This window comes from Tursiops truncatus, chromosome 16, assembly GCF_011762595.2.
Source record: "Tursiops truncatus isolate mTurTru1 chromosome 16, mTurTru1.mat.Y, whole genome shotgun sequence".
NCBI lineage: Eukaryota > Metazoa > Chordata > Mammalia > Artiodactyla > Delphinidae > Tursiops > Tursiops truncatus.
Window position 1 is genome coordinate 37,840,980 of NC_047049.1, and position 14,231 is coordinate 37,855,210.

Genomic DNA, 14,231 nt, shown 5'->3' on the forward strand with positions numbered 1-14,231 from the left:
GAGTCAAGGCCTATGCCCACCCCAGCCAGGACTGGCTACGTAATTTGTGGGATCCAGTGCAAAATGAAAAGGCTGGGTTCTCTGTTAAAAAACTATTAAGAATTTCAAGACAGCAACAGAAGAGCATTAAACCAAGACCTTCTAAACGAGAGGCCCTGTGCAACTACACAGGTCCCATGCCCCATGAAGCCATCCCTGACCCCCTTTGGGGCTGGAATTAGGGACAAGGCCAAGTAAATGTGATTGGAGGCACCATAAATGCCAGAGGCAATGTGCCCAACCTGAGAGATTGAACTAAAATTAGTCTAAGCCCGTTGTGGCGACCTCTTTCCCCTTCTATAGTAACTGGTTTAAGGATGGTCATGTTCTGGCCAATAAGATGTAAGGGTGTTAAAGGATAACACTGAAGGGTGTTAATTAAAGGGAGGCAAGCAAAGCAAAAGCTTTTTTTTTCTCTTTCCTCTCTCCTTTCTGCTAGAGATGCTGTCCTGTGAGGACATGATGCTGGGAGCTGCAGCAGCCATCTTGTAGCTATGAGGAGACACTGCTGCTACACTGAGGATGGGGTCCTTAGAGGACTTTGGTGAGTTTCTGGGCCCACCCTGGGACCACTACTTTGGGACTTCCTACTCAGTAACAATAAGTGTCCTATGAGTAAAGTCACCAGCAGCCAGAAGCATTCCTAACTTAATACGACTCCTAAGTACCTTCTCTCTTTGGCCATACATTTCCCACGTTCTTTGAAGCAGAGCAAAGGCTGCTACCTGTAGACTATGCTTTGATCAGGCCAGGGCAGATGAAGAATTAAATAAGTAAGTGATTGCCTGTCGTTGAATGGGTAGAGGAAAGCCACCTCTAATTTATCTTCCCTCTCTGCATAATCTGCATCCTTTGCCTCTGGCTACTTTCTAAATTTTACTTACTGGGAAGAGTGATGAGAAAAGACATGACAGTTGATTCCTCCATGCCCACACTAGTAGGGATTTAACCACTACCAGAACTGTTTTTCTAGGATTAAGTTGTTTAAACTTTGTAGAGGATACTGTTGTATTTGCCTGCCCTGAATTCCCTTCATCTGGTAGTGAATTCCATTTTATCTTGGAGAACTGTCCAGCCTCTTTGCTTGTGCTCTTGGTAAGACTTTAGAATCAAGGTATCTGGCCCTCCTTTGACCAAGGCCTGGGCAGTTAATCCAGAGGCCAACTGGACTTTCTCTCCAGGAAATCTGAAACCCAAGGCAGTGCCCTGAATGGATTAATTCTTGCTATCTAAATTCTAGGTGATCCAGGGTTCCTGTCCTTGCTGAAGCTCATCCTTAGATTCTGTGAGCTATCCTATATATCTTCTTCTTTGTTTTCTTTTTTTTTTTGTCCTGCTACCTACAATTTCTATTGCACACCACCAAAGAATCAAAGAATCCAAACTTCAAACCTAAAATTTAAAGGAAGTGGAAACCCCAAATACAAACATCATTATTCAGCAGCTTATAAGTGAACTCCCTTCCTTTCACATGTTCTCTCACATTAATTGAAAATCTATGTAGCAGCCTAATTGCAAAACTAGCTCCAATTATCCACCCTTCCACGTATGCATGTACTTTGCAATGTAACTTGGTCACTCCCACCAAAAGGTGGAGAATATTTCCCCAACTTCTTTAACACAGGTTGACTTTGTGATTTGCTCTGTCAAAAATTTTGACAACAGAATTTGGTTAAAGCGATGATGTATCGTTCAAAGCCTAGGCCCCAAATGGCTTTGTCTGTTTCTGATCTATCTCCTGGGGCCCTGTGACTGCCATGTGAACAAGCCCAGGCTAACCTGCTGAAGGATGGGAGGCCACATGGAGCAGAGTTGATTCATTTCATCCAGGTCCATCTTAGACCAGCACCCTACTGACTCTCATCCAAAAATCTGAAAAGCTGTCTACAAGCACACCACAGCTGACTACAAATACATGAGTGGGTCCATCCACAACCAAAGAACCGTTCAGATGATTAATAAACTCCTGAACAACAGTAAATGGCCACCGTTTTAACCCACTGAGTTTTGAGATAGTTTGTTATACAGCAATAGCTAATTGATATCACCTATAAAGCATAAGGCACTGGACTGGTATTTAACCAATTATTATGTGCTTAATAAGTATCTAGCACTGTGCTCATACATGAGTGCTTATTGAGGTTCTCATGGTAATCCCGTAGCTTGTTTATTTATTTGTTTGCTTGTGTGTTTGTTTTAAAAATAATGTAGCCCCTCTCTACCTACACATTTTAGAGAGGCAAATATTTTAGAGCCATATTGACTATACCATCTAAATGGTAATTAGGAAATTTATCTGATACCAGAATATTTGTTTTTTATCTGGCATTAACATAATCCAGCACGTTGCCAAAATCAGAAGGACACTCTGTTTTAACAAAGTATTGTGAGAGGCAATTGTGGACCTTGGGCACGGATTATTCCTATCACCTTTCTCCCTTCTTCTTCTAGCACATGTTTGAAAAATTGAATTGAATATTTAAATCTGCCAAGGGCAAGGCTTGTGGTTCTAGTGAAGACTGGAGTAACCTTAACATTTGTGAGCCAGACCACAAAACACCACTAGTCCAACAGATTCAGAAGGCTTGAGTCAGTTCTGTGATCACTTTTGGAAAATTCTAAAACTGTCTATCCATTTAAAGCCAATGGATAACAAGGGGATCTGGTAGAAACAAAGGAAGCAATTCATTTCACAGACTAAAAGGACGGATTTCAGTAATGGGTATGTTTGATTTTCTCAGGCTTTGAAATAAATTTTTGAAAAGCTGTGTTCTAACCTGGTGCCTAAGACCAGCAGTTTATATAGCACAGTGGTTCATTTAAATAGATGAAATTATAAATATATTTAACATATATCCATCATTTTTACTGTACAAGGTATTTCTTAACAAAATGTGATTTTTAAATATCATTAGTAACTTCAGGTTGTGGTTCCAACAGGATTTAGAAAATGCTTTTGCTGATTCATTTGGCACAAAAGGTTTCCCCAAAACACAATGAAAATCCACTTGTAAAACAGGTTTTCCAGTGAACAAACATATTTTGATAGTGGTTCTTGTTATAACTCAAAGCAAGCTTCCAAGTTTCTTGATAAATTTGTTTTCTCTTCCATGACATCATGAAAGAACAATTCTTGCAAAAGACACATAGAAAACAAAACGAAACAAAACAAAAATTACTTAGGTCTGTCATTTAACTCTGCCAATTGCCAATTTATTGTAAGCAAAATGCATTACTTTTTTAAAGTGACACAGGAGGTAAGTTACTTGAACAATATATAAGCTAAAAAACACCTAGCAAACTAAATAGTTCAGAGGTTTTCTACCCTACTCCATGATATTTCTAAGTTGTCAGACAAATTTATATTTATCAGTGATTATTTCTAAATGTTTTATCTCTGAAAGAAGGAACAAGTCAAACTGTAAGAAAAATGAACTTTGAAGAGTAAAATACTGTTTGGGGCAAAAGGAGAAATGGGAAATATAATTAGCAATGATGAAATTATCTAAGTGACAGTTCGTTTTATTGGGCTGTAATAGAATGTTTCCACATTAGCAGGTCTAAATGTTCACTCCACCTAATCAAAACCAGTTGTTTCATGTTTTTTTTTTTTTGTTCCATATTGAGAAACAATTAAGCAAAACTCAAGGCTTCTCAGTGTAGCTTTAAGAAACTCAAATTACTTAGCCCTCCGAGCAAAGTTCAGGTTTCAAATAGAATTATTAAGGCGGAGAAGCTAAATCTCTTCCAAATCCAAATTACAGTTTTACCTGATTATTGATCTCAGATTTCAAATGTTAAAGACACAATTTACTCTCACTTCTTGCAACTGGTTTTGTGTCACTCTTTAAGCTTCAGACTGCAGACTCGGGGATGCCAAGAGTACTGGTCATTGTGATTCTGTATGTTTGTTGTCTTAGTCTGCCTTGTCATATTTCATCTGCAAACTTTTGATCTTGATTTATGTGTCCTTTGTGCTTTTTATCAAGATTGGAAAGGAAAGAGAAAAAGGAAAATAACTTCCTAGTTCTTCTCTGGGGGAATATAATTTCTTATAACTATTTCTAAGTGGGTCAAATTCATTTTAGAAACCTCTCTATTTCATTCCCAAGTGCTATCCTTTGAGAAGATGGAAACTAGAAAGAGAGGAGAGGAGAGGAGAATATTCTTGGTTCTCCAACCCTTAGAAGCTTCTAGTTCTTAGGACATTTATTTCAATTTAATCTATTCATAGATATATTTTTATTGTTCAGTATCAATGAATACTGGGAGTGGGAAGGGGGCACTCCCCAATGAAGATATTCTCAAAATCCTCAAAGAAACAAATTTAGATGGGAATAAAATCCATAAAACAAGAGAAAGTTTGAAACTAGAACATGCTAGAACTAGAATCAACTAGAAATGTTAAAATGAAAATATAGTTGTTGAAATAAAAAATTTAAAAATGAGCTTCATAGCAGCTTCTTTACTGCTGAAGAATGAATGGGTAAACTGGAAGGTCAAACAAAGTTTATCTCCCAGAATAAAGAGAATGAAAATGTTAAAGAAGAGTTCAAAGAGAAGAGGACACATCCAAACCCTCCAATACCTATTTAATAGAGTGTCAGAAGCAGAGAATAGAAGAAATAGTGAAGAAGTAATACTGAAGAGATACTAGGAAAAACATCCCAAAACTGTAGGGAAAAAAATGAGTCCTTAAATAGAAAATTCCCATCAAGTGTATAAAAGAACAAATTAAGAACACACTCTTAGGTATATCATGTAAAATTCCAGAGCATCCAAGATAAAGTGAACATTCTAAAAGCTATCAGAGGGAAAAGACATAATAATACAAGGAAGGAATGAGAATGAGATTATCAGCAACACTGGAGGTTAGCAGTCAATGTGCTAAAGGAAAATAATTTTGGACCCAGAATTCTATATCTAGCCAAATTATTATCCAAGTGGAAAGACAAAATAAAGACATTTTCAGACATATGAATATTTGGAAAGTTTACTATCCAAAGATTCTCTTTGAATAAAATATACTAGGGTGTACTCCCGCAAGAAGAAAAGTAAATCTAAAGGAAGGGTACAAAAAGTCACAGTGAGCAAATAAATCATCAGAAATATAGTATTAAATCAAAATGAATAAGTTTTTAAAATTATGTGTTTAAAAACAAGCTGGAAACAAAATTTCAGAGAGTAGTAACACGGGAGTTGGGAGGAATAGTGTAGAGAGAAGTAAAAGTAAGTTGTGTCTTTTTGTGCTTGGAGAATAGAGATACTGATTAAATTATGTGTTTAAATATTTTAAAGTAACCACTTACATGCATACACATATATAAAACAGTAGAAGAGGGAAAATGTGGAAAAAAGAAATGTAGTCAATACAATAAAAGACAGGACTAGAGAAGAAGAAAGGGAAAAAAAGAGTCAAGAGAAAAAAAGACTTAGCCTTAGTGACATTTTCTGAGCTCCTGGATTCAGCCTTACCTGATGCTAGATGCACACTCCTGGACTTCTTACCTATTTGAGCCATTCAATCACCCTTTTGGCTAAAATTAGATTAGATGGATTTTTACCACATGCATCCCAAAGCATCTTAATCAATTCAGCCTTCATATTCATCACCCATATTTTTGCTTCACTTGCCTTCCCTTTCATGCTGAATTAAATGCTCACACATTTCCATAACGTGTTAAAATTTATTTTTGAAAACTTCCAGGATATAAATAATGAAAAAAAAATTGACTCATTGCTAGATTCCTCATTCCTCTGACTTTTCAACATTTCTGCTTTGCCATTCCCCAGCCCTGCATAGAGATGTCATCTATTTTTCCACCTCAGAGTCTGGGCCACACGGTCTTTGCTGGAAGAAGAACTTTTTAAAAATCAACTTCTTCAAGCAAAAATGAAACACAGGATATGCCATTTATAGAGTGTTTTCATACCCAATTTTATCTGAGACGATAGCTTGGGGACAATTAAATAGCCATAAAATAAATCAGCCTCAGAGAGCCTATTTCCCAGGTCTAACATCCATCAGAGTTCCAAGCAGAGTTCCTAATCAGTTTTATTTACATAGGAAAGCACTTCCAGTTACATTTTTTTCCTGCTGCACTCACTGGCCAGGATTTTCTTCTGACCATCTGCAGAATAAAAAGTACTCCTTACCTGGATCACTCTTTCTCTGTTTATAGAGAACCTAGAAGCTTTTAAACATTCCACCGTCAGCATTTATCTCACTGTGGTGTGACTGTTGGTTCCCCTCTCCTAGCAGATGTTTGGTCAGAGGCTGTGCCTCAGCTATGTTTTGGTCCCAGGGCTTAGCGCAGGGCCTGGCCCCCAGGGGTTGCCTGGCCCCCAGTGGTGCTCAGTAAGCATTTGCTAAGTGGATGGATGGGGCCCCATACTTCCCCTGACTATGCTCTGTGCATTCCAGCTTCCTCATTTAGCTTCTATCACCTCCCTCAATGCCTCCAATGTCCCCCTCACTCCCCCTGGACCTATTTTTCTCTATTTGACCAATTCAATCTCACTTTTTTTCAGGAAGACTTCCTTAACTTGGTGATCACCCTCTTTGGTGTCTGTCACCACCTGCCTCTTGCTTTATTATATTCTTTATTGAGGGCAGTCACTAGGAAACATGGCATCTTTGTGAAGATTAGGAAAAGGTGCCCTCTCTGGACAGATACGCCCTGAGGTACATCAGAGCACGTGGCTTTGGGGGCAGAGAACAGACCAAGCTCAACCCTTTTCCCTATTAGCTTTGTGCCCTTGTGCAGTGAACCGTGTACAGAGCCAGGTGAGGTGGCCCTGACACAGCCTCCTTCCTGAACCAGACCACACCTGGGGCAGGGACTTTGTTTGAACCCCACCTTCTAAATCTTTTTAAGCCCCTTTTTATATTCCCAGCCTTTCATCTACCACATTCTTCATTCTATGTGATAAACGTTGTAACTGCTGATGCTTATTCTATGAATTTGTTGATTCTTGCTAGTTATTAGATTTCTTATAGGCTGGTTAAATGAAATACTGTCATTTTCTGAAGAACAGAGACAAAATGATTGTGAAGCAATTATACCTAGTTGCTTTTTATAACAGCTTAATTGAGATATAATTCTTACAACATAAAATTCATCCTTTTAAAGTGTACAATTCAGTGGTTTTTAGTATATTCAGAGTTATGGAACCCATTATTGCCACAATACTTTAGCATATTTTCCACCCCAAAAGAAACCCCATATTCATAAACATCCACTCTCCTCTCTCCCCTTCTTCCAGCCTCTAGCTACCACTAATCTTCTTTCTGGATCTTTCTCTATGAATATGTCTATTCTGGACATTTCATATAAGTGCATTCATATAATATGTGATCTTTTGTGAATGGATCCTTTTACTTAGCATAATGATTTTAAGGTTAATAAACACTGTAGCATGGTTAAGTACTGCTATTCTTTCCAAGTTGAATAGGACTCCATTGTATGAATTTATCACATTTTATTTGTCAATTCACCAATTGATAGATATTTGGGTTGTTTCCACTTTTGGGCTATTATGAATAATGCTGCTATGAACGTTCATGTGTAAGTTTTGTGTGGACACACATTTCCAATTTTCTTGGTTATATACCTAGGAGTGGAATTGCTGGGTCATATGATAACTCTATGTTTAACTTTTTGAGGAAATTCCAAGCTGTTTTCCAAAGTGGCTGCACCATTTTACAATCCCACCATCACTGTGGGTTCCAATTTCTGCACATTCTCATGTAAACATGCTATTGTCTTTCTTTTTTTATTAGAGCCCCTTAGTGTTTGTGAAGAGGTATTTCATTGTGGTTTTCATTTGTATTCCTAGTGAAAAGTGCTGTTGAGAACCTTTTTGTGAACAATCAGACTGAAGGTAGTGTAGGGATGCAGCGAGGTCTCAGAAACAACTGGAGGCAGGGTCACAAGTGCAGTCAAGACTCCCTCTCTTTCCCCATCAGCTGCTCTGCTTTTCTTTTCTTTTTTTAAAGGAAAGCACATTTATTTGTTTTAAATTTATTTATTTATTTTTGGCCGCGTCGGGTCTTCGTTGTGGCATGCGCGGCATGCGGGATCTTGCGTTGCGGAGTGTGGGCTTCTCTCTAGTTGTGGTGTGCAGGCTCCAGAGCGCGTGGGCTCTGCTGTTTGCGGCATGCAGGCTCTCTAGTTGAGGCTCGCAGGCTTAGTTGCCCCAGGCATGTGGGATCTTAGTTCCCCAACCAGGGATGGAACCCATGTCCCCTGCATTGGAAGGCGGATTCTTTACCACTGTCCACGAGGGAAGTCCCCCTGCTCTGCTTTTCTCTGCAGGTGGGCTAGGCTTTCTTCTCTCTCATTGCAGACCAGCTTCTTCCACACGGCTTCTGCCAGCTCCTGCCACCAGAGAGGGCCTGACTCCTTTTCTCAGGGAACTCTGAGTCATCTGCCTTGGATCAGACACTCAGGACTAGACCAATTAATAGTGAACAGGAAATCAGCATAAGACAAAAACATGGCAGCTCCCAATGGAATCACATGACTGAAAAAGGAAGAGTGGTTCTCAAGAATAGGGAAATGTTATCGCCAGTGGAAAAAGGAGATACTGATAATGTGAAATAGTATGAGTCCATGTCAGGACTAACTTTGAAGAGCAAAAGGTACTAGATTTTTGGTATCTAAGAGTTTTATAATGGCCTTTGGTCAAAAGCCTTAAAGGTTTTTACTCACCTGAACTATTGCCAAATACAAAGGAATATATACTTATAATCTTAATGCATATTAGTGATGTTCTTGATGTTGTTTGTCTATTTAAACAACAATATCCTGGGGCCAAGGGTAACATTATAACAAAGTTTTTGAAGGAAATGCTATTTTAATAAACTACAGCATCATTCTGTTTGTTTCGCAACTTTCATTAACCTCACCAAAAAGGATTCTGATGAAAGGCTGAACTCAGAGGTCACAGTCTGGCAGCCTACATACCTGATTTCACCTTATAACACTTATTGTTTGACACACATGGTGGTTTTTTTTAAGTTTGAATTAATTTCCCACACTAAAAAATCTGGAAATTTCACATAGAAATCTGGATTTCTAGCTTCTCTTGAAAAATCAAAGGCACCGCCATTCCATTCCCATTCTTCTGCAGGCATGTGGTTTGTAATCCCTGATTTGAATTATTTTGATCTCTAGTCATTAACTGTCTCTGAGGAAGCATATACCAAGTAACTAAGTCATAGTTTCCATTCATGTGGCCTTGCTGACTTGTAAGGTGACAGGATATAAATGGGGGATTCGCTTCACAGTTGAATGAAACAAAAATCTCTTCCATAGGTATTTAAAGTTTGTGATCATTTTACTTTCGGGCTCTTGTATAACAGGAAGGGAGATTATAGAGACAACATAAATTCTCTTTGCAAAACCAGGAGTCCTTGTATTAATTCTTGGTCTTCTCCCAAAACAGGCAACTCCTAACTACCTACCTAGTTTTAGGTAGGTAGTTTTAACTACCTACCACTGGAGGATTATATTTATCTAACAGTATTCCATAGTTTCTTTAACAATTGTCATAAAACATGTCTTTAGTAAATAATATAAACATATATAGTTATAATAATATAAATATAGTTAATAACACTGTATTACATATTGGAAAGTTGCTATGAGAGTAGATCTTTAAAGTTCTCATCAGAAGAAAAAAAATTTTTTGTAACTGTGTAAGGTGATAGATGTTAAACTAGACTGTGGTGATCATTTTGTAATATATACAAATATGGAATCATATGTTGTAACCTGAAACAAATATAATGTTATATGTCAATCAGACCTCATAAAAATTTTAAAAAGTGTTTTTAGCTTGAAGTGCTCTAAACAATTCTGGTTCTAATCTAAGGCCATCTGGTTGTCGTCTTACTCTAACTGATTGCAAGAAGTTTATAATCGTGCCTTTTACCTAAATCAATCCAATGAAAGATGGCACTCTGTGTTATTTCAATTCGGTTCCTTAAGACTCGAGAGGCCAAAGTATTGCTGTGTTAACCAACGACTGCCTGAGGTAGACCCTGGGCTACGGTACCCAGATTCCCCTTCAGGAATGAGGGATTTATTCCCTCAGATGCTGGGAGTGCTGTTGGAAGATGTCTTCAGCTGTCAACCCTATTTAAACTGCCTCACCCAAGGTCATGTCTTCTCCGAGGACATACCACATCTGAAGAATGATCATTTGAGGATATAAAATCCTGCCCCTCTTGCCCCAATGTGGGATATCTAAAGGGCCATTCCATCCCCTGAGCTCCTGAGGTCTTCGTTTGGAATGCATCTTAGTTCAACCTCTGCTTAATCCTGCTTCCCTGTGTCCCTTCCATAGGTGTTGATCTCAAGCTCTCTTTAGTAACCCCCTGCACCCTAATCTCCACCTTGGAGTCAGCTTTGCGGGAGCCCATCTTATGAAACTACTATGAAGAGGGTGGCTACGAATAAGGGTGGTGTTTCAGAGAGGAGGGGAAGAAACCAGGAGATCTGAAGCACAGGATTCCTATTTGGGAGAAAAGGCAAATTAGAAAGTGGGGAAAGTTTCTGAAAGCCCAGCAGGAAAGTCTCCACTGATTCTCAACCAAAGCTTCTAGAGAGCAGAAGCCAAGCAATACAAGCAATACTGATTATCCTTCTCCTATTTCCTATTATCAATAAAATACTCACAAACCCAAAGAGAGGAGATGAAAAAGTTACAGTGGCATTACAAACTAGAAATGCTGCCCAGCCATCTGTCAGATGTCAGGAAGAACGTTTATGTAGCAAAGCCTGGAATGAGAAGCCCGGGGACATAACCGAGGGCTCTAAGTAGGGAAACGTGGGATGGTGAATATCGGCAGAACTATAGACTGCTAGAGATGATTGCCCCCAGAGGGTGGGGGGATCAGTTTTGAAGGCTGGAAGCCCTATCTTGTAAGGGCCAGGGGATTCATCCCTTAGAGTGAACAGATTCAGAATAAAATGGAATCAGCAAGCTAACAGAAAGATGGGCTAGGTGGTTTGCCCATCCAGTCCTCCAGTCTAAGATGCAGATAGAGGATTCTAACACTGACCATTGCCCCATGTTTACAGGCATTCACCAGAGCTGAATACAGTTCTCCTTTTTCAAGGATAATCAATATTTAAAATGTCATAGGGGGAGCCTATGAAACATCACGTAACATAAATGACAGAGAATTTGGCATTTGAAGTTTTCCGAATAACGTGTTTGGAAAATATTCCTACAGGAAACTTAACTAATTTTAGAAAACCTCAGGTTTTTACCCTGGATAAGATTTAGGAAAATATGGATGTCTGAAATAAAAGATGAACTATGAGTAAGAAAACAAACAGATTAAAAAAGGAACTAGCTGAGATGGAATCAGAAATCAAAAACTGTATGAGAGGACGGGACTACTGTAAAAAAAAAGAGTTATAAATACAATCACAGAATTAGTCACACGTTGACAGGAAAGAAAATTGAAGCAGTGATTTGGAGAATGAGCTTGAGAAGAAAGAAGCATAAGAAAAAACAGAGATAACCAATTTTTTTTATGAATGGTTTGATTTTCATCTGTTTATTTGTTCATTGTTTTCATCTGTTTTCTACCTAAAAGATCTACTGGCTGGAAATTCAGTATTCATTCTCAGTGTGTTCTCTCAACTCCTTGATTTTATAACTATTAATCAAGCTTCACTCTATGGCATTTGTTTTCCTTACCATGCGCAAATGTGAATGTTGCACTGGTAACTTCAGAATGACCCGTTAGCAGTGCTATCCCCCTGAATATCTGTTATCTTAACTCTGTGGCTCTTGGGATACTGGGGACAGTGTTTCTGAGAGGAAGGCATGTATGTGGGAGGAAGTGGAGTAGAGAAGGTTACTCAAGTTTAAAAAAAAAAAAAAAGAGAACAAGAAAAAACTGAGGACTTCCCTGCTGGTCCAGTGGTTAAGACTCCGTGCTTCCAATGCAGGGGGCACGGGTTTGATCTCTGGTCCTGGAAGTTCCATATGCCGCGTGGTGCGGTCAAAAAAAAAAAGAAAAAAGAAAAAACGGAGAGTGAAAATGTGATAAATATGTACGGCAGAGACTAGAGATTCAAGATAATAATTATTCCTAAAATACAAGCCAGAATAAACATAAGCAACAAATTAACAATAGAAAACTTTGCTGATATGAAGATGTATCACAGTTCATGGAATTCAAGAGCCCATCATATACCCGAACATGAAAAGTATGAAAAAAATGAACACCTAGACATATTCTGTTAAAATTTTCTTTTAGTTTCAAAAAATTGTGAAGTGCCCTACATACAGGAGAAACAACTGACCTACAGAGGAAAAACTATAGGTGTAAAATGAGACATATGCTTTACCTCTCATGTAGAGATGAAGTCATAGACAGGAAGGTGGGCTGTAGAAAGAACAAGGGCGCCAAAGTTTGAGCTATTACAGTAACTCCTTGTCAAAGCAAGTCCTGGATCTAGGACGCAAGTTATACCCAGTATCTCTAATAGCTTCTTAGACTCCTTTGACCTTCTTGCCTTTCCCTCTGTCCTCTGCCAAGAATGAATGACCCTTCACCAATGCTGTTATCAGCTAGTGCACATTATATCTTCACAATCAGGTTCAGTAAAGACCAGGCCACCATCAGATTGACTGCTCTGAACTCCTCTGTCATCACACTTTTGAGGCACCCAATCTGCTGGATCATTTGTAGGGATTTTTGTTTTCAGTTTGTGACCACAAACAGGTATATTAGTTTGCTATTGCTGCTATAACAAATTAGCACAAACTTGGTGGCTTAAAACCACTCAAATTTATTATCTTACAGTTCTGGAGGCTGGAAGTCTGAAATGGGTTTCACCGGGATAAATCAAGGTGTCACGAGGGCTGCAGTCCCTACTGGGGGCTCTAAGGGAGAATCTGTTTTCCTGCTCTTTCCAGGTTCTCAAGGCCCACCTGTATCCCTTGGAACACGGCCCTCTTCCATCTTCAAAGCTAACAACTGTTGGCCAAGTTCTCATCACGTTGCATCACTCTGACCTTCCCTTCTGCCTTCCTCTTCCACATTTAAGAACACATGTGATTATATTGGGCCCACCTGGATAATCCAGGATACACTCTCTCTCTTAAGGTCAGTTTGTTAGTAACCTTAATTCTATCTGCTACCTTAATTCCCCTTTGCCATATGACCTAATAGGTTTTAGGAATTAGAACATAGCCATCTTTGGAGTTCCATTATTCCTTCTACTACCAACAGGCTTCTCTTGTTTTGCTTCTGGCTACCTTAACTATTCATTAGCACTTCCAGAGAAGACTGATGATGAGAAAAAAAAAGGTAAATGTTGACATTTATTTATAATTGATAAGAGTTTGATGAAGGAGGGGGAAACTTATGGCTAAAATATAGACCTGAGATTACATCAGTGGTGATTAAATCAGATAAAATATGTGAAATCCTCTACCCTAGGATTGACCCAGAGCCTTCTGATTAAGTGGAATCTAAAGTTGATACCCCAGGTTCTTTCAAAGCATGGCTACTAGAGTTTGGTCTTTCATCTACTTTTACACGAGTCACTATTTCACAAAATTCTCGTCACCATCTTTCTCTTCTCCTCCTCATCATCCTGAAAATATTTTTTATTTCTCTTCTGGACACATTCAGCATGGAAAGGCTGCCATGGACATTGTGTCTGTTTTATTATTGTGGACCAAGAGTCTGTCCAGTTCCTCTTCTGAGCTGATATTATGCATCCCTGATCTATAATTATTATTTCAATGAAGGGATTGACAGAGGGAACTGTACAGTAAGCAAGGATTGAAGGAGCTCTAGCTATTTGGGAAGAAAGCAACCTCAATAGTCAAGAAAATGTAGAGTTTCATTTATATATGTTGTATCAGTTACGATCAAGTGTGGTTGTACGTAACAGAAACCCCCATAAAGGGAGTTAAACATAGAAGGGTTTTTCTTGGATGTAGAAGAATTCCAAAACTGGGCAGTCCCAGGCTTGCGTGGTAACTCTGCAAATAAGACTGCAGTTTGTACAAGGCAAGGTAAATGTCTAATTCTTTCTTTTTAATGACCAGTTTTCAAAGTATGGTGTTAGTGTGCTGACTACCTTCAATGGTGAATTTTTTTTTCATTTTTTGAATTTTTAAAAGTATCATTATGAACTCAAATTTTCTGTGTT

The 14,231-nt window shown here is 38.7% G+C and overlaps 1 protein-coding gene across 3 annotated transcripts in view; it reads right to left on the reverse strand.

Moving 5' to 3' along the window:
• The window catches only part of MINPP1 (multiple inositol-polyphosphate phosphatase 1), a 167,470-nt gene that overhangs the window by 93,531 nt on the left and 59,708 nt on the right, over positions 1 to 14,231 (reverse strand). Inside the window, exon 5 of one of the 3 annotated variants that reach the window (XM_033841720.2) lies at positions 2,798 to 3,171. The exons of 1 other annotated variant lie outside the window; for it this stretch is intronic. In XM_033841720.2, coding sequence (XP_033697611.1) covers positions 3,156 to 3,171 — 16 coding nt within the window. In that variant the 3' untranslated portion in view covers positions 2,798 to 3,155. Of the gene's footprint in view, positions 1 to 2,797; positions 3,172 to 8,062; positions 8,494 to 14,231 lie in introns of those variants that run through there. One more of the 3 variants, XM_033841719.2, reaches the window with a different exon arrangement.